The sequence below is a fragment of the Sceloporus occidentalis genome, unplaced genomic scaffold, assembly GCF_023333645.1.
Source record: "Sceloporus occidentalis isolate IW3139 unplaced genomic scaffold, rSceOcc1.0.p SCAF_2, whole genome shotgun sequence".
Taxonomy (NCBI): domain Eukaryota; kingdom Metazoa; phylum Chordata; class Lepidosauria; order Squamata; family Phrynosomatidae; genus Sceloporus; species Sceloporus occidentalis.
In genome coordinates this window covers 270934927-270961618 of record NW_028316982.1, presented here as the reverse complement: position 1 = coordinate 270961618, position 26692 = coordinate 270934927, and the positions used below count along the sequence as shown (strand labels likewise).

The following is a 26692-nucleotide window of genomic DNA, read 5'->3' as shown; positions in this document are numbered from 1 at the left end:
AGCAATGATAAATGAATATAATTATTATTCTGCTTATTTGTATCCAGCCTTCTTTGGCTCTAAATATGTTGGCTCTAAACTAGAGTTTATAAGTTTTTCTTTGTGTTTGGAGGTCACCCCTTTCCTTCTCTTTCCTACCTGCCTCCAGCTCTTTTGGATCAAGGCAGCAGACTCCGAGAGGCCATGGTTGTGTCTGCAATGAAATCCAGTCCTGACTCTGGTATTGAACTGCATGACATTCATCCTTCCCTAAAGCAAGATATCACCAGAAAGTGAGTTTAATAATAGTTGCATCATAAATAACTGTTGCATCATGAAAATAATGGTATTTCTTGCATTTTCCAAAACAGTGTTGATCAAACCATATTCCCCCCCCCCCCCAGAAAATCTAGTATCACCAATTTTGTAAAAAAATGTAATCCATGAAAAGAAGATCCCTGTTGTATCAAAGCCTTATCTAGTCCAACATTGTGTTCACACAGTGGTCAGTCAGTTGCCTGTGAGAAGCTTATCAGCAGATTGTGATTGCTACTCTACATCCATTTTATTCATCCCAGGAACTGAGGCCTGCTGGCACTTATACAGAGCTGATATATGGCCATCCTAAATAAAAAACATTGATGGTACCATTCTCCATTAATTTATCCATTTGTCTTTTAACATTGCCCAGGTTAGCAGCTATAGCTATATCTTATGACACAGAATTCCACAGTTTAACACTGAAAAAGTGTGCCTCCTTGATACAGCTCTGCATCAGTCAGAATGTACAGTACAAGTGTCCATATACAACCCCTGCTCGTGCCAAATTTCAGATATTTGTATATGTAAGATGTAACTTTGTATGCATATGTAGACACATGTTCCTATACTATTTGCTGGAGACAGTGATTTGTTACAACAATCATTGCTTCTCAGCATTTTGGCTAAGATCAAATGGGTAGTACTCTTCCTTGGGTCCCTCGGCAGGAGAAAATCAGGATATAAATCAAATAAATAAATGGTAAGCATTATTTATTTGTTTCTCTAGGCCTAAATCCAACTGTTAATTCTAACTAGACGAGATCAACTGAATCAATTGCTACACGATAAGACAGCATTTAAGTCAATCCCATTTACTCATTTTGGATATAGGAGATTTAGGTCCAAAACACATTGCAGAAATAATCCAGTCTGAGACCACTTTAACTGCCCTGGCTCAGTGCTAGGGAATCCTGGGAATTGTAGTTTTTGGTGGCACAGGAGCTCTCTGATAGAGAAGACTAAATGTCTCACAAAACTACAGTTCCCAGTTTTCCCTAGCATTGAGCCAGAGCAGCTAAAGCGGCCTCAAACTGGATTATTTCTGCAGTGTGTTTTGGACCTTAGACTGTATTTTTAAATTTCTTGCTTAAGTCCATAAGGCACTAGAGCCTTGGTTTGCATTATAGACTTAAACTACTGTATGTTCGATTTTTGCTATAGAATTCGGACCTAATTATATAAGCTGGTAAACAAATTCATCTTTTGTTTTCATGTAATTAGCATCATGACCTTGCTGTGGTCCACCTGTCTAAATAAAAGTATGTAGATCTTGGTAGTATATCTATTGTCCTTTTGTCTTTAAATATTCTGAAAGCCTATTTATTTAAAAGTTATATATTATATCTTCATCATCTTAGATTTTACAACAGTGTACAACATAAAACAAATGTGAACAACATAAAGAAAATGGTGGATTAGCCTATAAAAGAACTTAAAACTTACTCCTTTAAATCAGTAAAATTTGTTATAAGGCCTGGATTTATTATTTCCCCCCCAGGTAGTGAAAGACAGCAGTGTTGATGCCAAGCAAACCTGTTTGGTTCCAGCACTTTATCTCTGTTTAACACATTTTGTCCCACCAACCCTGGTTCATCTTGTCTAGGAATTTTAAAAACCTGAATCCTGGCTTTGTGTCTGCTGTTGAAGATCCTCTCCAGCAACCACCTGGCTACTCAGAATTTGATCTGTATGCTGAAAACAGAGCAATCCAGCTCTTGTTGGGCAGGTAAGATGCAAAACGTTGCCATCTTCAAAATGGGGAATCTTGTAATTATTCTGCTCTCCTTGAATACAATTTATTTTAGAGACCCATTTGTTTTAAGTCAGAAAGTGATCTTTTACTGTTTCTTTTTCAAGTAAGCGCCGGTGTAGCTATGTTTAGAGGATAACATTTTATTCAGATTTACATCTTTTCTCTTGTCTCCCCTCTGAAGCCCCCAGAACTGATCTTGGTCCTATACACATTTAATGAAAGATAATTTTCTACAGAGTTCAACAAGACTTGAATATTTATCATTTCTGTTTATATGCCATCTTTAGATTATACAGTTTCTAATACAGTATATAGCAAAAGAAAAAACTGGAAGTACGAACTCTGAAATCCACAGTGGCAGCAAATTATTTCAGAGTTATGGAGTCAGGAAGAGAGAGATGCTGCATCTGCTCTACAGAATTAATGCAGTTTGACACCACTTTAACTGCTGGGGCTCCATGCTGTGGAATACTGGGATTTGTTGAGAGGTCTAGTACCACAACAAACTGCAAATCCCAAAGAGCTCTGGTGCCATAATTTAGCCAGGGAAGGCTAAATATTATTATTATTATTAACCTTTATTTATAAAGCGCTGTAAATTTACACAGCACTGTACACACAATCTTTTTAATTAGACGGTTATATCTCACAAAACTACTAATTTCAGAATTCCATAGCATTGAGCCATGACAGTTAAAGTGGGGGCAAAGTGCATTATTTCTGCAGTGCAAATGCAGCCTATGTTAAATGTAAATCTAGATTGGAAAAAAAAGTCTGCAGGATAAGGCTATCAACAGCTACTAGTCAGGGTGGCTCTATGTTACCTCTCAGTGCCAGTTCCTGGAGAGTGTGAGACTGAGGTTGAAGCTGCACCCATGTTCTGATCATGTCCTTAAAATCTGACCATTCTCTGTAGGAAGAGGGTGCTGGATTAGAGAAGTCTAGTATTTAATCCATACATCTCTTCTCTTCCTGTGTTCATATTAGGTGATATACTTACTAGTAGACTACCGAGAAGCAGTCAAACAAGCATTCATAGGACTGGACATCTAATATGAAGCCAATTTTTGATCCTGTTTTGCACAATAGTCCCATTTCCCCTTCTTTTTTGCCATTTCATACGTGGTCAGTTGTGATACATGTTTTCAGACCCTGAACTCTCCCTGCAATCCTGCTAATATAGCTTATAACCTCTCTAGACATAGATTGAGTCTCTTTTTACATTCACGACACATAAGGCAAGTGTAGGATTTTTTTAAAAAATAAAAAGCTGGGGCAGTGCAGAGTTAAGTATTACTGTTTGGATGTGCATGCAAAGCCATGTGTGCACCTATGTGTTTCTGTCTGTGGAAGCAGCACACATGTGGATGTTTGTGCATGTATAATATGTACATATATATATTCTATTTCTTTGCCCATAGTTCTGATTTACCTCCTGCGCATCTTTTGGATGGTACCCACTCGCCTCTGGAATCTCTCTCTCTTGGGAGTGAGGCTTACGACAGTGAACTCAATGACCCCCACTATGACCAGAGTCTGCTGGAGAATTTGTTCTACACAGCTCAGGTACATTTTCAATGGATCAAACCTAAACTACCATGAATCAAACAAATTATTTGAAGGGTCAGTTTACATAAGCCCCTTACCTTGTGTTGAAGGTATGTAGTCTGTGGCAAAAAAAGTGAGTGAAAGGCTTGTCTTCTAAGAGAGCAAAATGTGTACAATTTTCTCATGTTGTCATGAGATCTCTTAATTAATACGGATTATAGAATTTAAAAAAAGCAGTTTATTAAAGTGTTTAGTAACAGTTTCCATTTGGGTTTTGTGAGATCTGTACTGGCCTAAATTGCCTTAATTAGGGGTGGACCACTGCTAGAGATAGTAGGGACACATCAGTTCTCATGGAATCCTAGAGGTCTACACACCCCATTTTTGTCCCCTTCCCAATTTACAAGGAGGAATAAGGAAACCCTTTTTTACCTGTAGATATCAGTTAGCACTTATAAAGCCTTGAAGAGTCCACGGTGGGCCATTTTGCTACACTTTTAGGGGTCCCTTCGTCCCTGCTAGGTCCAAACAGTTATTTTTTAACAGGAGGTGACCAGACAGGAAAAAGGCTCAGATGGGTCTAAAATGGTAAGGACCTGAAAATGACCCATGGTGCACCCACAGAGGTTTGGGACTCTGCAAAAAGCACGCCTTTTCTACTCTGCCATATATGAGTAGTTGATTATCTGTAACAGAGCCCTGCCATAGATTGTCATTTAATTGTCTTATTTTCTAGATATTTTTTAAAAAAATGTATTTTAAAGTATGGTTGCAAAGAAAGGAAACATGGGGAAGGGGGGGAGAGTACATAGGCTATGAACATGGGCCAGGCATATACTGTACATAAATACAAGCTGACCGTATTTCCAAAAAAAGCACATTTTGTTGAAGATGGTGTCTGTAAAATTCCTGAGTAGCACATTGAGATCTTCTGACCATTGAATGGCAGAGGCTGAAATTATCTTTCCAGCTTGGACTATATGTCTTTTGGTAACAGTAAGAGCATGCAAAAATTCTGGGAATGTTGAGTGTTTTTATTGTTTTCCTCTCTCTCTCTCTCTCTCTCTCTCTTTCCTTAGAAATCAGACAGCAGTTTCAGTGACTTTCTCAGTGAAGAGGAGGCTGCTGTTTCCTCAGGAAAACAAAATCAATCTCAGAACAGCAAACCACAGAAGTCATCAAAGTCTAGCCCCTCACGTCCAAAAGGGAAGGCTCTAGAGACAAAATCCAGGTAAAACAGTTGCTCTGGGCTCTCTTAACACAGCACTACAAAACATCTTGCAATGTGTTTCTATTTGAAGACTTGTTTTAACAGAAAGTTATTTTAACCCATAAATCTTTTAGGGTCCCTGCCTGGCTTCTAGGCTTCATCAGATGCCATTTTCCCTGATACCTTTTCTTAGTTTTCCTCTGAAACACTCAGTCCCTCCTGAGGCTGGTTTACTAGCAGGAAGGGCTTTAGGCTAAAATAATGTTGGTATTTTTGGTCTCACACTTTTGTCTTTGGTGCTGCCTGCCACTGGAATTCATTCCCTGAGTGTGTCTCTGAATTGAGTCCACCCTCAGATGCTCACCACTTTTGTTTTAGTCTGTCCTGTTTTTTCCCCTCCAGCAATTCTCCTACTAGACCACTTCCTCTTCATGAGACTTCCATGGTGCCAGCAGAGGAAACACAAACTGTCAAGCTGAGTCTGGACAGGCTGGCAGTGCTGAGTCGAATCCATTTAGCAAGAATGGTAGTTGAGAGTTTAAAGATCCCTCCTGAAGAGAGCGTTCAGAGCACCCCAGGCAAGAAAAGTTCTGCTGGGAAGCCTCCTAGGCCAACCTTGGTGAAAAAGAGGTAAGATTTTTCTTGCGTCTGATCTCACTCAATAAGAAATTGGCAGCATGAGCTTTCGTAGACTTCAGTCTACTTCCTCAGATGCATTACATCTGAAGAAGTAGACTGAAGTCTACAAAAGCTCATGCTGCCAATTTCTTTCTTTCAGTTAGTCTCAAAGGTGCTACAAGATCTCTCTACATATTGATTCTACAGACTAACACTAACACAAGATATAGATCTTTGAATTCATTCAATAAGAGTTGTTGCAGTTGCTCTCTTCACTAGAGGTTCTCAGGTTTTCCTAATTGATGTGATGAGTTAAATAAAATATCTCTTGCTTTAGAGGCCGAAGTCTGAGGAACTGCTTTGGAGTGGTTGTTTTAGTCACCATCCTAACACTTCTCTGTAATCTCATTAACATCAGGAAGCATGGGCAGAGCTTTGGCTAGGAACTTATTTATTTAAAACATGTCTATGATGCCCTTTGTCTAAAGATCCCAGGGCAGTGTACAATAAAATGACTAGTTTAAAACAATGTAAATAGTAAAATGATCTTAGAAGGCTAACAGTGTAAAACAGATTAAAATACTTAATAACAATTTAAAAATCTTTCTATATATGTGAATCTGTGTAGAACCAAGTAGGCCACATTAGCTTTTCATAGGCTTTTGAAAATGACGATATTTTCACTTGGTGCCAGAATGACAGCAACATACTTTGCCACAGCGGATAAGGCCCTTACCCCAGTCCTCTAACAGTATATTGCCCTGATTGATGGGACATAGAGCAATATCCCTGCACTCCCCATGTGGGGTAACAAAGAGAAATGAAGCCAGGAACATTCAGCTGGTGCTTTCATAGTTTGCCAATTCCTGAGACTGGGTCTTAGCCAGCAACAGAAGTACCAGCAGAGCATGCTTTGCTTCCCCACTCACTTTCCCAGTGCTGGGGAGGCAAACAGGCCTTGAACAGCTTTACAGTCAAAATGCTGCCATTTCCTGTGCTGTTTCTTTTATAACTTGCATTATTATTACAACAAACCAAACTTAAACACAGCTGTCTTATTTATACCATTGGCCTTTGCAAAGGCTGCATGGACCATCCAGTACAACGTTGGCTCAGAACTGGCCCAGTAATTAGTATTTCGTGCCACAAAAATCATGTCTGAGACTAATGTGGCAGTCATATTTTCATTGCCATCATTATGGTAGCTTCACTAAGACACTTTGGTATAAAGTGACTATTAACTTTTTTTGGTACTGATTTTTAATTGATATATCTTGTTTTAATTCATGTATGTGCCGCCATGGATCCCATTTGGGAAGAAAAGTGGAATAATAAATGAATCTTTTGCCTGAAAAATGAAATCCAATAATGGTAAACATTTTTAAGGTGCCCAGGAACTGAGCTCTCAGTATTGTTATACTGACTGGCATTGGCTCTTTAAATTTTCAGACCAGGTTCCTTCCCAATCCTTACTGCAGATGCCTGTGACAGCCTGGGACTCGCATTGTGCACAAGGCAGAGTTGTCTGCCATTGAGTTGTGGCTCAGTAGTTTGTGCTGGGACTCTTGGCCAGGGGAACTAGAACTCTTGGTGGCACAGTGGTTACATCATGGAATCATAGAATCATAGAGTTGGAAGAGATCCCAAAGGCCATCCAGTCCAACCCCATTCTGCCAGGCAAGAACTCTCAATCAAAGCATCCCCGACAGATGGCCATCCAGCCTCTGTTTAAAGGGAGTGTGTTCCACTATCCAACAGCTCTTACTTTCAGGAAGTTCCTCCTAAAGTTAAGGTGGAATCTCTTTCCTGTAGCTTGCATCTGTTGTTCCAGGTCCTGTTCTCTGGAGCAGCAGAAAACAAGCTTGCTCCATCCTCCATATGACAATCCTTCAAATATTTAAACAGGGCTATCATATCACCTCTTAACCTTCTCTTCTCCAGGCTAAACATCCCCAGCTCCCTAAGTCATTCCTCATAGGGCATGGTTTCCAGACCCGTCACCATTTTAGTCACTGTCCTTTGGACATGCTTGTATTGCAGCCACTCACTCACAAACCACAAGGTTGTGAGTTCAGTACCAGCCAGAGGCTCCAGGTCAACTCAACCATGCATCCTTTTGTAGGTTACTAAAATGAGTCCCCAGCTTGTTGAGGGCAATTAGCTTACACATTGTAAACTGCTTAGGGAGTGCTTAAGTGCACTGATAAGCAGTATAGAAATGTTTTTTGTGGGTTTTTCGGGCTATGTGGCCATGTTCCAGAAAAGTTTCTTCCTGACATTTCGCCAGCATCTGTGGCTGGCATCTTCAGAGAATGCTTTGCCTGGAAAAATTGAGTGTATATATACTGTGTGAGCCTGGGAATGCAGGAGTGATTTGCATGTGTCTTGTTCTGTGCTGATGGCTGGCCTCAGCCTGGGAGGCTAATGCAAATGAGGATTAATGTCTGCTAATTGGTGATCATTATCTGCTGGGAAAGCCCCGGACTCTGAATGGTTTCCCATTTGCATTTGCTGAGTCCTGATTTTGCTATTCTTCAGGACTGGGAGCCAAATTTTGTTCACTTTGGGGTGGATGTTGTTCAGATGGTTCCGGAATACAGCCAGGTCTTCTTCTCCATGGCTCCAGATGGTGAAAGTGTCATCCACATATTGGAACCAAGTTGTGGGGGTTTTTTCGGTGCTGTTTCCAGGGCTTACTTTTCAAAGCGTTCCATGTCAAAAGTTTGCTATCACAGGGCTTAGAGGGCTTCCCATTGCTACTCCATCTCTCTGTTCATAGAATCCATTGTCCCACTGGAAATAGCTTGTGGTGAGACAATGTTCGAACAGGGCTGTGATGTCTTCTGGAAAAATCTGTTGGATGAGTGTCATGGTGTCCATTATGGGGACTTTGGTGAACAGGGAGACCACATCAAAGCTAATTAAAATGTCTCCAGGTTTTAGTTCCAGTTTCTTGATTTTTCCTATGAAGTGAGCTGAGTCCTTGAAATGTACTTGCTATTGCTATTGTAGTCACCTAGGGGACAGTTTTCTGTTCATGGACCTTCCAGGAGTTTTTGTTGTTGTTGTTGTTGTTGTTGTGTGCCTTCAAGACATTTCTGACCTATCGTAACCCTAAGGTGAACCCTCCACAGGGTTTTCTTGGCAAGATTTGTTCAGAAAGGGTTTGCCTTTGCCTTTCTCTGAGGCTGAGAGAATGTGTCAGGCCCAAGGTCATCCAGTGAATTTCCATGGCTAATGAGGGATTTGAACCCTGGTCGCCTAGCTTCCTAGTCCATCACTCAAACCACTGCACCTTGCTGGCTCTCAGAGCCTCATAGCCCACCAAGCATGCTAAAACCAGGTGGGGTGGAGGACCAAAGTGGAAGTGTCCAGAAGTCTGCTTGTAGTTTCGAAAAACACTCGTTTTGAAAAAGGGCGATGCAGCCTTGGTGACTTGTTACTCTTGGAGGCATTCAGGAGCTGCAATTCTCTCCTTTTTCGACCCCAAAAGGGGTAGTCCAAAGATTCTGAGAAGGGTAAAGGGCACCTATTCACACATGCCCACCTCTCCTCTGACTGTTAATGTCTATTTCAGTCATATCAGTTTCACTGATAACAGTCATAGATTTGCACAGTATCTTTTCTTTTCCTCCTTTCCACAGGACATTCTTTGTGGAGTATCACTTTCCAGTAGGCACTTCAAAGACAGGAACAGGGCAGGGTGCCATAACAACCGAAATAGTTCGGGTCACTTCCAGTAAGGTCTCAGGGGAAGGTAAGACTGGGCAGGAGAAAGCTGTTCTTTTCCTGAACCTTATTCCTTCTTCTCTTCTCCATTTCTTCCTACATTCCTTGTCATAGGAGCTGCCAGCAGTGGTGAGAATGAGCAAGACTGACTTTGGATAGTGTTGCTTTCATGAATACTCAAGCTGTGCATTTTTAAGGCTTTCCTAACTTTCCGCCTGTGGACTCTCAATAATTCACAGACCCATTATGACTGTGCAGTTAGGTAATGTTCATCCTCCCAGAATTTCTCAACCTACCACAGATATATCTCAGTGAACAAAGCAGGTCTTTGATGCAAATCCAATACTACTAAGCTCATAAAACATTTTAAAGAGATCTTATTCATGTGTGTCAAAAGACCAAAACACACTGCAAAAATAAACCAGGTTGAGACCTCTTTAACTGCTAATCCTGGAGATTGTAGTTTGTTGTGGCACCAGAGTTACCTGACAGAGACGGCTAAAAGTCTCACAACAGTTCCCAGAATGCCCTAGCATGGAGCCAGGGCAGTTAAAGAGGTCTGAAATGGGGTTATTTCTGAAGTGTGTTTTGGACCAAAGAGAACTGGTTATTTTCAGAAACTGTATTATATTATTTCATTTTCATTTGTGAAATTTGACAAACAGCATCTTTCAGGTGACATGCCATTTGTCTGGATCTATCACAGCAGGGCCAAAGGCTGAGAAGGTGGAAGGCCTGTCTAGTGAGAAACGTCCCACGTACATCTCCATCTGTAGTCTATTTCCTTCAAGAAAATAGCCTCTAGATGGAGAAATGAAACTATATGAAATATTTCCTTTTAGTAGAAGCAGACAGTTGTTATTTCTAAGTCTGAAGCAAAGGAATTTATAAATAAAGTGAAAGCGGGGAAGAGGAAAGACAGTTTGTGTAACGGGGCTGCATCTGCACTGCAAAAATAAAGCAGTTTAATACTGCTTTAATTGCCATGGCTCCGTGCTATGGAATCATGGGATTTGTAGTTTGTTGTGGCACCAGAGCTCTCTGACAGAGAGTGCACATAGAATCATAGAATCGTAGAGTTGGAAGAGACCGCAAGGGCCATCCAGTTCAACCCCCTGCCATGCAGGAAATCACAATCAAAGCATCCCCGACCGATGGCCATCCAGCCTCTGTTTGAACCTGGGATACATTTGAGGTATTAGGAAAGGGAGTGAAAGATTTGTGACATAGCTAAAAAGAAAATTAAAAGAAAGGGGAAAAAAGAAATCAAAATGATGACTAATATCACCGGGGCTGCAGTCCTTTACTGGGGGGAAACATAAATTAATTTCATTAGAAATACCATTGTGAGTAAAGGTGTGCAAGATTGTACTATGAATGGAAGAAGGCTTAATAGTTTTGTCTAAGATAAGGGTGAGCAAATAAAGTCCTCCAGATATTGCTGGACTCCTAATTCTTGCCAAAAAAAGACCCATATGTTGTCCACTCCTAACCTAAGAGAACTGGGTGTGATCTCCTCCTCCTCCACCTTCTAGTTCAGTGTAATTATATCTTGCTGTATTGCCTGTGAGTAGCAAAAGGCTTACGAAAGAAGTAGCTCTTTAAAAAATAGAAGCAGACTTCCAGATTTAGATCTTATTTGGACCTTAGCTCCATTCTTTTATTAATAAGATGGTTCAACTATCCTCATCTTTTGCTATTGGCTTCCCATAGCAACTGTTTGCCCATGGGGGGAACAGAATACTGGACCAGATCCCTCAGAAGCCTTCTAGCCTTGCTCTTTGAAATGTTGGCTGAATATTTTAGTTTCTTTCCCATCATAACTGGCATCTCCTCACAACCAAACTTCTTTTACAGTGGTGAAATTTCAACAGAGATCCGTGTTCCCTGTTCACTTCAGTGGTTCCATGATAACTTACTGGTGGAACTCAGACCTCAAGTTTAACATCTTTCTGAAAAAAGGCACAGAAAGAAAGGTAATTATTATTTTAAAATTAATTTTCTGGGTTTTGTAGATGTTCTAGACTGATTTCAGTCTGGCTTTAGGTTTGGGATAAACAAGCTTTAATAAACTTCATTGGTAACTTGTACTTAGAATTGAGGACTGTGTCTTTGTTGCTTCTGTTGGAGTTCTTAGTGCCTTTCCATATCATTGACTGTGCTATAATTCTTAATAATTTAACTGGGATGGAACTTGGGGAAAATATTTTACAGTAGTTCAAAGCCTGCTTGGAGACCTGGGCTCAAAACATGCTGTCATAGTAGCTTTCTGAATAGCTGGACCATTTGAAACATCCTGTATTGGCTCACCCAGTTACTGTTGGAACTACTACTATTGTAAATGCAGTGCAATATGGATTATGGATTATGAAAAAGAAAAATACACAAAAGCTTTTCTGCCCACTTGTTATGAGCCTGGCATCCTGATTCAGTCATGTCCTAACCAAACCATAGAATCATAGAATCATAGAGTTGGAAGAGACCACAAGGGCCATCCAGTCCAACCCCCTGCCATGCAGGAAATCCAAATCAAAGCATCCCCAACAGATGGCCATCTAGCCTCTGCTTAAAGACCTCCAAGGAAGGAGACTCCACTACACTCCTGGGGAGTAACTGGGTGAGCCAATACAGGATGTTTCAAATGGTCCAGCTATTCAGAAAGCTACTATGACACATCTCATAATTGCCAAAATGAAACAAAGCCATTGATGTTACCAGTTCACATTTTATCGGTTACACACAGCTGCTATATGTTCCTCACATGTCCCTTCAGCTGATAGATGCAGTCTTCCCTCCACAGCTGATCTTAAGTTTCAGTCCCCCCAAATGTATAGAATGCACTGTACCACCAAGGCCTTCACGTTCAAGTTGTGTTGTGAGATAAGGAAAACTTCCAGTTAAGTCCCAGCTTTGGAGAAAAGGAAAAGTATAAATAAACAAATACAATACAGTGTGAAGTCGAAGGCTTTGGTGGCTGGCATCCATAGTTTTTTGTGGGTTTTTCAGACTCTGTTGCCATGTTCTAGAAGAGTTTGTTCCTGATATTTCACTACATCTGTGGCTGGCATCTTCAGAGAATGCTGGCATGGAAGTGAGTGAGGTATGTATATCTGTGTGTATGTATACATACATACATACATACATACACATACTGTGTAGGTTGGGAGGAGTGGTTTATATGTTAATCTGTGTATTGTTCTGTTGAATGGCAAGGCCATCCTCCCACCCTGAGGCCTTGCCATTCAACAACTCCTCCCAACCCACGGTCAAACAGTGTGTGTGTGTGTACGTATATACTCCACTCACTTCCATGCCAGTATTCTCTGAAGATGCCAGCCACAGATGCTGGCGAAACGTCAGGAACAAACTCTTCTAGAACATGGCCACATAGACCGAAAAACCCACAAAAAACTATAAATACAATACAGTCCTTTTCTCTCAGAGTGTGGTAAGCTAACATAGCCAGGCAGCTGCAAGAATGTTTACATGTGAAACTGCACTTGTTGGTACCACTTATTCTGTGTGAGAAACCCACAGTTAACCAGAGACTATGAGAGACCTGCTATACAGAGTGCTTCCTTTCACTCCAATTGCTGTAGAGGACAAGACCTTAAGAGCTCACTTTTAAACCTGCCTTCCTTCCAGCGCCAAATCCACTATACTTCTACTATGTTATTTTTTTCAGCCACTGTTGGTTGGTTCAGCAGCTTTACCCTTGCGAGATGTAATTCAGTCTGAGCAACTGATGGTCAATTGTGAATTGCTTGTGAAAGAAGGGGGTGCTCCAGCTCAGCTAGGGCCCTTAAAGGTACATAACTTGCTTCTGTGTTCTAAGTGTTATTGTTTTTCTTAATTCAGTCCTTGGGTGTCACGTGTTTAATTTTTAAAGTCTTAAAGATTAAATCTGCAAAATTGATCTAACCATTCAGAACTGATATTAATGTGGTTCTGAGGTGCTGGGGACACATTAAGATACATTTCTAGGGCTTGATGGGGCATCTGCAGAGAGCAAAGTGCCATATTTTGCTTCCTCGGGCTGCCCTGAAATGTCATGCACAGTAAAATCCAGGAAGTCACATTGGGATTGAGCTATTTTGCTTTGTTGAGGGGGAGTTGGAATGTTTTTAGGGATGACATTTTCTGGGTGATTTCCATTCCTTCATTTTGGAGGGGAGGGCTGTGGGGGAATCTAGCAAGGTTCTCAGAGGCCACAAAAATCTTGCAGGTCAGATGAAGCCCTTGGCCATAGAATCATAGAATCATAGAGTTGGAAGAGACCACAAGGGCCATCCAGTCCAACCCCATTCTACCATGCAGGAAATCACAATCAAAGCATCCCCGACAGATGGCCATCCAGCCTCTGTTGAAGATCTCTAAGGAAGGAGACTCCACTACACTCCGAGGGAGTTTGTTCCACTGTCGAACAGCCCTCACTGTCAGGAAGTTCCTCCTAATGTTGAGGTGGAATGTCTTTTCCTGTAGCTTGTATCCATTGCTCTGGGTCCTAGTCTCTGAAGCAGCAGAAAACAAGTTTGCTTTCTCCTCAATATGACATCCCTTCAAATATTTAAACAGGGCTATCATATCACCTCTTAACCTTCTCTTCTCCAGGCTAAACATTCCCAGCTCCTTATGTCGTTCCTCATAGGACATGATTTCCAGACCTTTCACCATTTTAGTCGCCCTCCTCTGGACACGCTCCAGTTTCTCAATGTCCTTTTTGAATTGTGGTGCCTAAAACTGGACACAGGATTATTCCAGGTGGGGCCTGACCAAAGCAGAATAGAGTGGCACTATTACTTCCCTTGATCTAGACACTATACTTCTATTGATGCAGCCTAAAATCGCATTGGCCTTGTTAGCTGCGACATCACACTGTTGACTCGTATTCAACTTATGGTCTACTTGGACTCCAAGATCCCTTTCACACGTAGTTTCATTCAGCCATGTGTCGCCCATCCTGTATCTGTGCATTTCATTTTTTCGCTCTAAGTGCAGTACCTTACATTTCTCTGTGTTGAATTTCATTTTGTTAGCTTTGGCCCAGTTTTCTAATCTGTTCAGGTCATTTTGAATCTTGATCCTGTCCTCTGGGGTATTAGCTACTCCTCCTAATTTGGTGTCATCTGCAAATTTGATAAGTATGCCCCCAATTTTGTTCTCCAAGTCATTAATAAAGATGTTGAATAGCACTGGGCCCAGGACAGACCCCTGTGGGACCCCACTGGTCACTTCTCTCCAGGATGAAAAAGAGCCATTGTTGAGCACCCATAGTTTCTCCACCCGTGTACTAGGAATCTGCCTTAGCATTTTTGCTTGAACTCCTAATAGATAAGTCCTTACAGTAGGTGTTATAGGTGTCGTTGGCATGTCATTGAACTTATAGATGCTTCCCTGCTTCTGCAATGTGCCCTGTGGTTTGTGTTTTAAAACTGTGGGTATAAATACCTGTAGTGTTTTATTTTAACTTTACATGTGGTTACCTGTGGTTTTTATTTTAGATTATTTTATCAATTAAAGGGTGGGTGATATTTCTCATTGTATACTGCAGGTGTCATTGGAACTTGCAGCTAACAACAAAGACTTCTTCAGCACCAGTACCAGGACAGTGACCCTGGCATCGCAAGCTCCAGTTTACTCTATTAGGAGCCCTGGAGCCAAGTTTGAAGATGTTGACAAGAGCCCCACTCCTGCTGAAAGCCCTCCCCTCTTGAAACAAGCTAGTTATCAGTTCCCAAAGAGAACTCCAGAGTCCTTGCCTGCAACATTACAAAAGCCCGATGTTGATGTGAGTCAGCAGTTGGGACCCAGGCCTGTATCCCGCAATCTCCTGACCCAGATAAGTGCCTCAGAAGAGGAAGGCTTGCTGCTGCATGTCCTCTTAATGGTCCCAGAAGGGCAGGTCTTTGCTCCTCGTGATGCTGGACTCCTCGGCTCTTGCAATGTGTATTTGAACTGCAAACTCTTCAACACAGAAGAAGCCACAAGATCAGCTGTCATATGGGGAACTACCCAACCCATCTTCCATTTTTCTCAGGCAAGTTGCAGATTTCCTGTCTGATGCTGTTGAGGTAAAAAGGTAAAGGTAACAGTTTCCCCTTTGACCAAGTTGTCATGTCCAACTGTAGGTGGCGGTACTCATCTCCGTTACTAAGCCAAAGAGCCAGTGTTGTGAAAGATGATGCCATGGCCATGTGGCCAGCATGACTGCACATAACATTATTTATCTACTTGCACTTTTATATGCTTTGAACTGCTAGGATGGCAGAAGCTGGGACTAGTGACAGGAGCTCACTCCATCACTTGGCACTTGGGTCTCGAACTGCTGACCTGCTGGTCTTGCGATTGTCAGAGTCAGCATCTTAACCACTAAGCCACCACATCCCTGTTGGGACCCATAGATAAAATGCATCAAGAAATCTGGTAAGGTTAGTCCTCATAGTTTAGCCGCAGTTCTTTAAAATAAAATACAAAGTTGTTACTTGTTATTTGATTTCTGTTTAATACAGGGTGATCAGTTTCTGGATTCATTAATTCTCCAGGCGTTTGTCAGTGACAAAAATGTAAATTTGCTGACCAAATCATACCCCCTCATGCCCATCCAACTAACATAAGGTAATTGCCACCAGGCAGCAGAGGCCTTCTCAGTCATGGAGCATGTGCCTAGGTCATTGCTTGAAAAGTTCGGAGTAGCATAATATTGAAGCGTTGAAGGTATCTCCAGCAACTTTATAGGGCACCTAAAAATTTAGTTACTCAGTTTTTGAAATCTGTTTTCTTTTGATCATAAGGAGAATTCTCAGCAAACTTTTATCAGACCATGATTAAACGTTACAAAGAGTCTTATAGCAAGGTAAATACAGTGGGCTCTTGGTATCCACTGGAGTTTAGTTCCAGGAGCCCCTGTAGATACCAAAATCTGTGGATGCTCAAGTCCCATTACATCTACAGGGCTATAAAAATAAACAACAACAACAACAATAATAATCCCATTAAATACAAAAAAGGTTAATAATAATAATAATAATAATAATAATAATAATAATAATAATAATACCATAGTAAAGTGGTGTCCTTTTTTTCCATGGATAGGAAGGGCTGACTGTTTTAACAGATTTATTATATCATGAGGTTTTGGTGGACTACAGCTATAAATTTGTTAAACCTAAATCCAGTTACTAATCCCAGCTAGAGTAGCCACATTGACTGAATGGGATTTAGTCAGCAATTCACCAATGGATCCCATGTGTCTTCACCAGTTGAGACTACACACAGCAGTTGGATTTTGACTGTAGTCTTTAAGGTCATAGGATTTTGAGACTGTTGCAACTAGAGCCAAAACATGGCTCCTCCTCAGATATTGATTGCAAGTTGGTAAGCTTATTTTAAGAATATTTTAAAGAGATGTTTCAGTCTCTTTATAAATGTTCTGATTTGTATATTTGGTGTTTTAAATGTTTATAATTATCTCAGGAACGCTTATAGGTTGAGAAGCAACAAATAAATGTTTTATATGAATTTAAAATAAATTAATTTTTAAAATAAAACATATGGATTTGCTGTTTTACCTGTTGTCATCTTTGTTTTTGTAAGTAAAAAGGCTGACACACACAAAAAAAACGCAATATACAGGCTGCTGTGCTGATCTTCTGATCAAATCTCTAGGTAACTCCTATTTCCTTGACCGCTAAACATCTGGAGAGGCTGAAGAACAACGTGATGGTCATCGAGGCCTGGAATAAAGTGCACAGCCCTGGAGGAGACAGACTGCTGGGACTGGTGAAGCTGCCATTGCATCAGTTCTATGTTTCATTCAAGTAAAGAGTATTCCTTTGGGGGTTTTATTTATCTGTTGTGTATTCACTTGGCACTCTCAATGTCTCAACAACCACTCTCATTGAATTTTTTTCCTTCTCTTCAGTGCTGCGTACATGGGATTTTCCTTCTCTGGAAAACAAATGCTCTCTGAAAACAGGGTGTATGGTTCTTGACACTGTGAATTTTGTATATACAGTATTAAAATGCCAGTGTCATCCTATCTCTCTCCCCTCCTTCTCCAGAGATCCCAAAATTTCCAGCCTGCTGCTTCAGGCTCAGTATCCGGTCCTGGCTGTGGATGGCCCGATGCCTTTGGTTGACGTCTTTTCTGGCAAGAAAAATGGGAGCCTGAAGGTGATCCTGGCAATGGGTTCCACTGACCAGATTGCAGCACTGCAGAGGCTCAAGAACGAAGAAGGAATGGAGCCTCCTGTTGTGCTACGACCACCGCATTCCCTGGATCCTCTTTCTGCACCTCTTCCAAAGGTATTTCCAGATAAATTACTTTGCGCCTGGATTATGTTTGTAATTCTTCACAAATTTTCTTCTCAAACGAAGCAATGAGTAACTACAGCAGTTTTCCAGTATAAGAAAGTCTTTGAAAATTGCATTTTTTGAAGACTGTTCACAATCTGGGATAAATTCTGCACAAGACAACTACATGTGGATTTTGTACAGAATAGATTTCAAACTACAGCATTTTCTGCACAGGAAATAATGTTTCTTCCTGGGCGGTGTTGTTTTCTGTGCAAAATAACTGTGTGTGAATTGTGTGTCAATTAACTGCAGAAATTCTCATCAGTTCAGGATTTGTCTTGTCCAGACTTCTGGACACTAGGGAAACATGTTTGTCAACCATTTTACAAGTACTGTATTTTCGAGTATTCTTTCCATCTCTGGACTGGAGAGAAGTGTTTGCTGTGACTCCCCTCCAAATTCTAGAATTGTCTTCCCCTAGGGACCAAAGACAGAGCTTTTCTCTGGTGTCGGGGGCTTAGCATTTGGGATGAGTCTGATGGGAGGAAAGTGAAGCATTTAGGATTGTTACTGTGTATAATATTTCTGTTAATTAGATTGGTCAATGTATGACTTAATGTTTTACTGCTATTTGTCCAGAACCTCTGAAAAGGAACAATCTGATTGCTCTTGGGGAAAGCCAATATAGTGTAGTGGTTTTGAGTGTTGGACCTGGAGTCTGGGAGACCAGGGTTTGACTCCCCACCATAAGCCGTGGAAACCCAGTTGGTGACTGTGTTCAAGTCACCCTCTCTCAGCCTCAGAGGGAGGGAGTACAAACTGCCTCTGACTCAGTCATGCCAAGAAAACCCTAAGATAGGAATACCAGAATCTGGAATTGACCTAAAGGCAGACAACAATATAAAATTACTCTTGATGACCTTCTTCCCTAGGTGATTGTCCTTTTTCACAGGGATTCCATTTTGTTTTATTTAGCGGTCAGACCAGGAAAAAGAAGGATTAATGGAGCATGTTTTTGAGATCCACGTTGAGTGCATTAAAGGGCTCACTCCCCTCCAGTCCACCGTCTGGGGAGAGGCCGACTGCTATGTGCAGTACCACTTTCCAGTTCAGGAATCAGAGTCTGACATACTACGTGGGACAGAATTCTGTGAATGTGGTAGGCTTAGTTTGTGAAAATACTGTTTGCCATCCGTTTGTTCCTGAATGCTCTTTGCAGCTTCTTCACTTGAACCTACTAGGTGCCTTGGTGATGGGCAAATCTGTCACTGAACTTCAGAAATGAAATTAAAGTAGCACATTCGTCAAGAATATTATTATTATTAACCTTTATTTATAAAGCGCTGTAAATTTACACAGCGCTGTACATACCATCTTTATAATTGGACAGTTCCCTGCCCTCAGGCTTACAATCTAAAAAGACACAACACAAAGGGAGTGGTGGTGGGGAAGGGGCCTCTCTAGTAGGATAATACATATAAAATACATAGCAATACAGGAAATGATTCAATAAAACAGACAACAAAAGAACATCAAAGAATAGCGACAGCTGTGGCTTATTAAAGTCAACTTCTCACCAACAATAACTGCTTCCACAGTGATTGCATTTCATTTCACTTTCATTTGCATTTTGATAATCAGAATCTTAGTTTTTTTGCTGAAGGATACCAAAATCAGTGATCTTTATGGCTACTAAGAAATATTTCCTTAACAGGCACGTCAAGCTGTGCATGTAGAGACTAATATGAATGACCAATACCAGAATAATGTGATTATGGAATCTGATGGCCCATGTTGTGTGTGTTGACAAAACTCATCAAATTTTCTTTAAGCCATAGTTTTTGGTGTGTTTTTCGGGCTCTGTGGCCATGTTCTAGAAGAGTTTTTTCCTGACGTTTCACCAGCATCTGTGGCTGGCATCTTCAGAGAATGCTGGCAGTTGGATATATATATACTCTTACTCTCTCTCACTCTCTCTCTCTCTCTTTCTCTCTGTGTGTGACCTGATTCCCTTCTATGCCAGCATTCTCTGAAGATGCCAGCCACAGATGCTGGCGAAACGTTAGGAAAAAAACTCTTCTAGAAAATGGCCATAGAGCCCGAAAAACCCACAAAAAACTATGGATGCCAGCCATGAAAGCCTTCGACTTCACATTTCTTTAAGCCTTTTAATGAGAAAAGGATTCTTGGAGAATTGTTCCAAGCTCATTGATGTATCAGTGTTTGATCACTGTTACATGTGATGTGAACACTTATCATTTACCTTCTGAATTTTTCATTATTTTTCTTCCACAGCCCTTGCCTTAAAAGCTTTCCGTTCAGCCACCACCTTGTGCCTCCCCGACCCCACCTTCAGTGATGAACGTCATCACTCCTTATTGGTCCCTGCTGACATCCCTGTCCAGCGGCTGCTGCTCGATGCTTTCTCTGCACGGGGCTTGCCAGCAGGAGGAGGAGAAGGAGCAGGAGGAATTCATTTTGAAGTCTGGTGCAGGTATGTTCTTCCTGCTGTTGTTTGCCTTAATGCCATTTCTGATTTATGGCAACCCAAAGGTGAATCTATCATGGGGTTTTCTTCTTTTTTTTCTTTTTTCCTTACTTATATCCTACCTTCCTCCCAATATAAGGATTCAAGGCTGCTAACAAGAAATTTAAAGTACCATTTAAAAACAATACAAAAGTGTTAATAAAAGTATAAGTATATTTTTTAAAAAAGTAAACAATTAAAAAAGTTAAAACAATTTTACATTAAAAATATTAAAATGTAATACCGTATATACTCAACTATAAGTTGACCTCACATATAAGTTGAGGGTAGGTTTTGGGACCAAAATTTTGAATTTGTGCACATCTGGCAAAGTGTTCTTTACTTTAAGAAGTTCTTTTTCCAATACAACCCAGTTTATGTTCAGAGCCCAGCTGAACAGTTTGCTTCCCACTGACACTTTGGCCCCATCTCTTGCCCAGGTATTACTACCCTAATGTCCGAGACCAGATGGTTGCCAAAGGGACCTTGCCACTATCACGCCTGTGTGCCATGGTGACCATGCAGCGCCGGGAGGCTGTGGGGATCCAGACCTTCAGTCTGCCCTTGATCCCCAGAACTGAAAGCTCAGGGCAACACCATGCCCAGTCCTCAGGTAACAGAAAACAGTGGAGGGCATTTCTAATATGCATGGAACAATTTCAGTCAGGCCCCAGGGTTGACTGAACAGAGAGCCAAATATATATTTCTTTTTTATCCACTCCATTTCTTTCTCCAGGTTTCCTTGATGTGAGCATCAGATACAGACATTCCCTGAAAGTAGCCAAAGGCATCCTGGCAGCTCAAACTGTTTCTATTTCTATTCAGATACGCTCTGCAGCTGGTTTGCAAGCAGCCGCGAGGTAAGAAAGAACCAATGCTGATATGGACATTTTACCTATTTGTCACCATCTAGTGGTCAGGAAAGGTCTAATATTTTTTTTCCTGATGCAAGCAGAGCTTATTGTCAGAGACAATATGTAGTGCACTTAGGTTCCAACAGATATGGGCAACCCTTGGCAATAAGGAGCCCTCATTGGCATTCTAAGGGCCTGGAGGGAATACATATGCCTACCCCCAAAAATAAAAATTAACCAAAAAGGGACTTGGAGGGAAATGTTGCCGGTTTTGGGTCTGCCCTAGGCAGGTTTTAGGCCCAGGAAGGGCATTTTTTTTCCAACAAGAATTGACTGCAAAGACAATTTCCTGGTCACAAGGCCACAAAAAACAAGCCTCACTTGAGCATAAAATGGCCAAGGAGGGATTTTTTTTTTTTAATGTAAGGAGTTGCAGCTATCACCAAATAGGCCTGGGGTCACATGTGGCCCATGAGTTACCTTCTCCACCCATGAGCTATAGCGAAATGGCACTTTAATCCATGGTCTTGACAGAAGGTATCACTGTTCAGCATTGCCAGGGTCCGCTTGATGACTCCAGCTCTTTGCACTTATACATTACATTATGAAAGGTTAGACAGATAATTAGAAAGAAGCCTAGGAAGTAACATTCAGTTAACAGAAAGAGCTTGGAGGTGTTACTAGATCATGGCAGTACTAGGTCAGTGAACCTAAGCAAGGTGGGTGGTGATGGGGTGACTTGGAGGTGTATCATTTATGGGTTCGCCATAAATTGAAGTTGATTTGACGGCAATTAACAGCAACAACAACGTGCATCTTCTCCCTACATAGAGGATCCCAGGTTTGTTTCCTGGCATTTCCAGCCAAAAGGACCAAATGGGAGCTGATGAGAGAACTCCTTCGGAATGCCAAGGAAACTGCTTTCACTCAGAATAGACAGTGCTCAGTTTAATTGTCTGACCAAATAGCTAGAATTTTATTTTCCTGTTTCCTGTTTATAACATAAAACCAACATAAATTCATATATTATAGGACATTTGTTTGTAACTTCTTCTTACGGGTGCCACTGGCATGTTTTCTTCTCTTTGCTTAGGGCTTTGGCCGAAAAGAACCCTTTGCTCCAATACAGTGCTGAGGTTGGTGTGAATGCCTATGTATCAATCCATATCCCCTTCCTGCCTGAGGCAGAGAGACGCAACACACGTGCGGTGGCTCGTACTTTCTGCCCCGAGTTTGAACACCACATGGAGTTCCCGTGCAATCTTGTGGTCCAGGCAAGCAGCGGAGAAGCACTGTGTCTGGGGGAGCTCTTGCAGCGCTCAGAAATTGTCTTTTCTGTCTTCCACCAGAACCTGAACTCAGGTAGGGAGGATGAGTAGGAATGGATCCAAATTGTACCAGTCGAGTAAACTTACATTACATGCATGCCACTGTCACACTGAGGTGAATGAAGATGGGGAAAGACAAAAAAGCCCAACAATGTAAAGAAGTTCAAAACAACAAGGTCTAATCCTAACTGCTGTAAGGACAGTTTTCATGCATGTGGTTCTGATCTCATAAAATTATCCCAAAGTGAGATCCTTTACCCTAGAACTGCTTTTCTTATTCACCTTTTATGCTGTAAACCATTTCAGTACATTCTGCTTGGACAAATCCATACCTGATATTCTATATTGGATACTTAATTAAGTATACTTAACTGAGTATACTAAACTAAGTTAGGAGCCAGTGTGGTGTAGTGGTGTGAGCATTGGACTGTGACTCTGGAGACTAGGGTTCAAACCCCAGCTGAGCTATGAAAATCCACTGGGTTACCTTGGGCAAGTTGCACTCTCTCAGCCTTGAAAGATGGCAATGACAAACGCCCTCTGAAGAAACTTGCCAAGAAAACCCCATGATAGGGCCAACATAAATTCGAAATGGCTTGAATGCAGACAACAACAAACAACTGAGTAACATCTCTTGGCCAGAGCACAAATCTGACATAAATGTTATTCATCCATGCTCCAATCACCTGCAAAATGGACCTCCTCCCCATGATTAGATTTACTCACCCACAACTGTTCTGTATTAATGATAACTACTTAGTCACACTAGTGGCATTATTGCCACATGACACACACACACACCCCATTTAGTTTACCAGCATCAATTGCCTGAAGCCATTTCTGCAAATGATCAAAGCATGGGTGGATGATGTTTCCTCCAGGGTTAGTGGAGTTGGGGCAGGAGAGATTACTTGGTTAAGAATATTTAATTACTTACATAAGTCTACTTAAATAAGTACCTAATACAGAATACTAGCCTATATTTTTATTTAATGCAGGAGTGGGGATCCTTAGACCTAGGGGCCTAACCCTGTCCTTTTGTGATCACCATCCAGTGCCCTTGGGGTTCCTAGGTGGCCACACACTTTCTTCATGACTACATTAGTTGGTGGGTTTTCAGCTTTGATAGTGGTGTTCCAAATTCTAAAAAGTTGAAATGCATCTTCTAAGGCTTAGATCCTGGCAATTAAAGCCTAAAACTAAAATATGCCAGTATTTCTGGTCTTAACATTTCACCTTCAGTTTTTAATGCTTATCTCATATTCTTTCTTTCATCTTTTAGCTTTGCCTACAACAAAAGCTTCAGCTTTGAAAGATTACCTTCTGGGAACTGCCAGGGTGGCAACCAAAGATCTGTTGATTAAGAGATCAGGTAAAAGATTCTTTCAAATAATTCAGTTGTTTTTGTCACACCATTAACAACTTTGCTTTATGATATAAAAGTACCCAGACAATTAAAAAAAAATGTTATATCAGAGAAAGATAATATCTCTCTGTGTTTGTTTGTTTGTTCTGTGTTGAAGGTATTAGAGGCTGGTACCCAGTCAGTCTTCCAGAGGATGTGCTGCCTTCAGATTGTGCAAACATCATGGAAACCATAGTTGGAGGCCTAGAGATCTCTGTGACCTTTGCTCATCCTGGGGACAGAGAACGTGTTCTGGATGCTGCAAAGCTTTTAGGCTGGAATTGGGAGGAAGCCTCCAATGAGAAACTGCAGGAAGACAGTGAGGGCGAATACCAGTCTGCTGCAAACCCTGCCACAGTGACTGTTTCTGTCCCGAGGCTGTGGCTGCCAGTGCAGTGTCTGCTACTTGCCGGGCAGACCCACTTGAATAAACGCATCTACTGCTACCTTCGCTATAAGCTGTATGATCAAGAAGCCACATGGACATCACTGAGGAGGCCAAAATTAGTTGAAGACCAGAAACATGTGACAGTGACCTTTAAGAAAAGCCAACAAATGGATCTTCAACAGAGCCATGCATTATGGTGGTACTTCAGGGAGGAGAGGCTGGAGCTCCAGGTGTGGCGAGCCTTTGGGAATGAAAGCCATGTGGAGAGACCACTGGACACTGACCGCTTGATTGGGTCAGCCTATGTGGATCTTTCAGCGCTTGGAGAGAGCTCAAGAAAGAAGAGAACAGTTAGTGGTATGTTTCTCAGTTGTTTAAAAAGCAGTCGGTAGGGAGCAGCCTTGGGGTCCAATGGGAATGCAGTTCTTCACTCTCCAATCTTTGCATTTTCCCCTTCAGAGACTAATCTATTAATAGTCATGAGCCTCCTGGGCATATTTATATAGTCCATATTTACGATGTGAAATAAGTTGCCACAAGATGTGATTATGACCTGGTCCACTGATTACTTTTTTTTAAAATGATTTGAGCAAGTTCTTTGAGGGATAGGTAGATCCATCCAGAGTTGCCCGTTGCTCTAATTTGGGAGCAGGGGTGCTATGAAAAATATAGGGAGCAGCCATAACTTGAAAGATACACGTTCTTCATTCAGAGGTATATGCTTCTGATTACTCAGTGCTGGGATGTCTGAGTTGGTATAAGGCTTTTCCAGGAATGGGAGACATGTTTATCTGTAGGCAGTAGAAACAAAACCAATGTTCATAGTTTTGTAAGATTCTGCAGCTTCTTCTCAAAGGTACCAGGTTGCACAGTGCTTTCTGAGCCTTGCTTATCCAATGATTACAGGTGTCTTCCCCTTGTTCCGGCGCAATGCTTCAAACCTGTGGGGAGCAGCTGTGCGTGTTCACATTGCAGTGGCTTCCACTAGCTCCCATGGGCTTGAACTCACTGAAGAGGGGAGCCATAGCAGCAGCAGTGAAGGTGAAGAAAAAAAAGAGGCACTTGGGCAAAAGGTTGAGATCCCTCTGGAACCAACTCCTGCAGCTGCAGACATCCTTACTGAGATATCATCTGAAGCATCTCCTCCTGCCATGGACCATGAGAAGACATTTGCTGCTAGTATCCTCGTGGAAAGAGCCATGCACTTAAGCTTAAAGGGTAAGTTAAATGCAGGGGTTGCTACATTACCAAAAAGTGTGTCAACATGAACCCCACAAACTATTTTTGCTTTCATTTGCAATGCTGAACAAAACAGATTGTTATGTTTAATTTTGGACACAATGCTAGAGTGTTGCAATTGAGTGTCCATCTGCAATTAGCTGTTCTTCATCCATTTTCTACAGCTGTTCTTTTGGTTGTTGTGTGCCTTCGAGTAGTTTCTGTCTTATGGGAACCCTTAGGCGAACATATCAAGGAGATTTTCTTAACAAGATTTGTACAGAAAAATTTCAGGTTTACCTTCCTCTGAGGCTGAGAGAGTGTGACTTTCCCAAGGTCATCCAGTGGGTTTCAATAGCTGATCAGACATTCAGACCTTGGTCTCTTGGACCCTCAAACCACTAAACAAGCTCTCTCTCCATCTATTCAGCAAAACTGCACATAATAAAAAGCAAATAAATAGGTAGGGAGTAAGTCTACCAAGGTTTTTTTTTTCCCCGGTGAGCGGGATATATACATCCCAGCATTCTCTGAAGATGCCAGTCACAGATGTCAGCGAAACATCAGGAATAACCTCTTCTAGAACATGGCCACAGAGCCTGAAAACCCCACAAAAAAACTATGGATGCCAGCCATGAAAGCCTTCGACTTCACATATGCTTAACACTTTGTCTCTGTCTTTCTGTTTCCTTTCTCCATTCTTCATTGTGGCTTTGCAGAAGGATTCAAAGTCCCATGGCTTATATGTGTTTATGTGCCTTCGAGCTGACTGTTGACTTATGGTGATCGATTATTTCCATAAGGTTTTCTTATGCAAGGAATACTCAGAGGTGTTTTTGCATCTGAAATATAGCCTGCAAGACCTGGGATGCTTGGCAGTCTCCCATCCAGGTAGTAAGAAAGCCTGGCTTTGCTTAGCTTCCAAGGTATGCCTTCAGGGTGTTTAGGCCTAATAGGGCTTATCTAGAAAAAATGATGTGGGACTTCTAGAGAAGTAATTCCCAAACTATGGCCCGTTACAGACGGGCACGAAGGTACGCGCAGAGCGCATACTAGGGTTAGAAAGGGGTGGTGCTTTCGCACCCCCTAACCCTAGTGCGCGCTCTGCGCGCACAAAATGGCAGCAGCCGTTCCAGACAGCCGCTGCCATGAGGACGTCATGACCGCGCCGCCTCTATATGGGCCGGCACGGACGTGACGTCCTCACTCCGCGCCAGGGCGCATAATGCGCCCTTTCCGCGGAGCAGGAAGGAGCTCCGTTTCGGAGCTCCTTCCTGGTTTGGTCCGCTGGGCGTAGCCTTCACACGGCTGCGCCCAGCAGACCAAAGGAGAAAGGGGCCAAGCGGCCCCTTTCTCCTCCTCCCCGCCGCCGCAGGGTGTCCTTTGGGCTTGAAGCCCCAGGGACACCCCTTTTCAGGCTGCAGGGAAGGGGCCTTTTGCCATTTCCCTGCAGCCCGAAAAGCGGAGGATCGGGGCCTCAGCGGCTGCCGCTCTAGACACTGAAGCCCCAATACAGCGG

The 26692-nt window shown here is 41.9% G+C and overlaps 1 protein-coding gene across 4 annotated transcripts in view; it reads left to right on the top strand.

The window, feature by feature from the left end:
- The window catches only part of C2CD3 (C2 domain containing 3 centriole elongation regulator), a 72769-nt gene that overhangs the window by 9279 nt on the left and 36798 nt on the right, over positions 1–26692 (top strand). For all 4 annotated transcript variants that reach the window (XM_089513071.1, XM_089513070.1, XM_089513069.1 and 1 more), the window contains 19 exons: positions 149–272; positions 1904–2026; positions 3475–3619; positions 4681–4832; positions 5214–5441; positions 9074–9186; positions 11016–11134; positions 12844–12966; positions 14710–15195; positions 16824–16975; positions 17219–17462; positions 18429–18612; positions 19749–19947; positions 20421–20593; positions 20717–20840; positions 21928–22196; positions 23445–23534; positions 23686–24312; positions 24862–25173. In XM_089513071.1, coding sequence (XP_089369197.1) covers positions 149–272; positions 1904–2026; positions 3475–3619; positions 4681–4832; positions 5214–5441; positions 9074–9186; positions 11016–11134; positions 12844–12966; positions 14710–15195; positions 16824–16975; positions 17219–17462; positions 18429–18612; positions 19749–19947; positions 20421–20593; positions 20717–20840; positions 21928–22196; positions 23445–23534; positions 23686–24312; positions 24862–25173 — 3987 coding nt within the window. The remainder of the gene's footprint in view (positions 1–148; positions 273–1903; positions 2027–3474; positions 3620–4680; positions 4833–5213; positions 5442–9073; positions 9187–11015; positions 11135–12843; positions 12967–14709; positions 15196–16823; positions 16976–17218; positions 17463–18428; positions 18613–19748; positions 19948–20420; positions 20594–20716; positions 20841–21927; positions 22197–23444; positions 23535–23685; positions 24313–24861; positions 25174–26692) is intronic.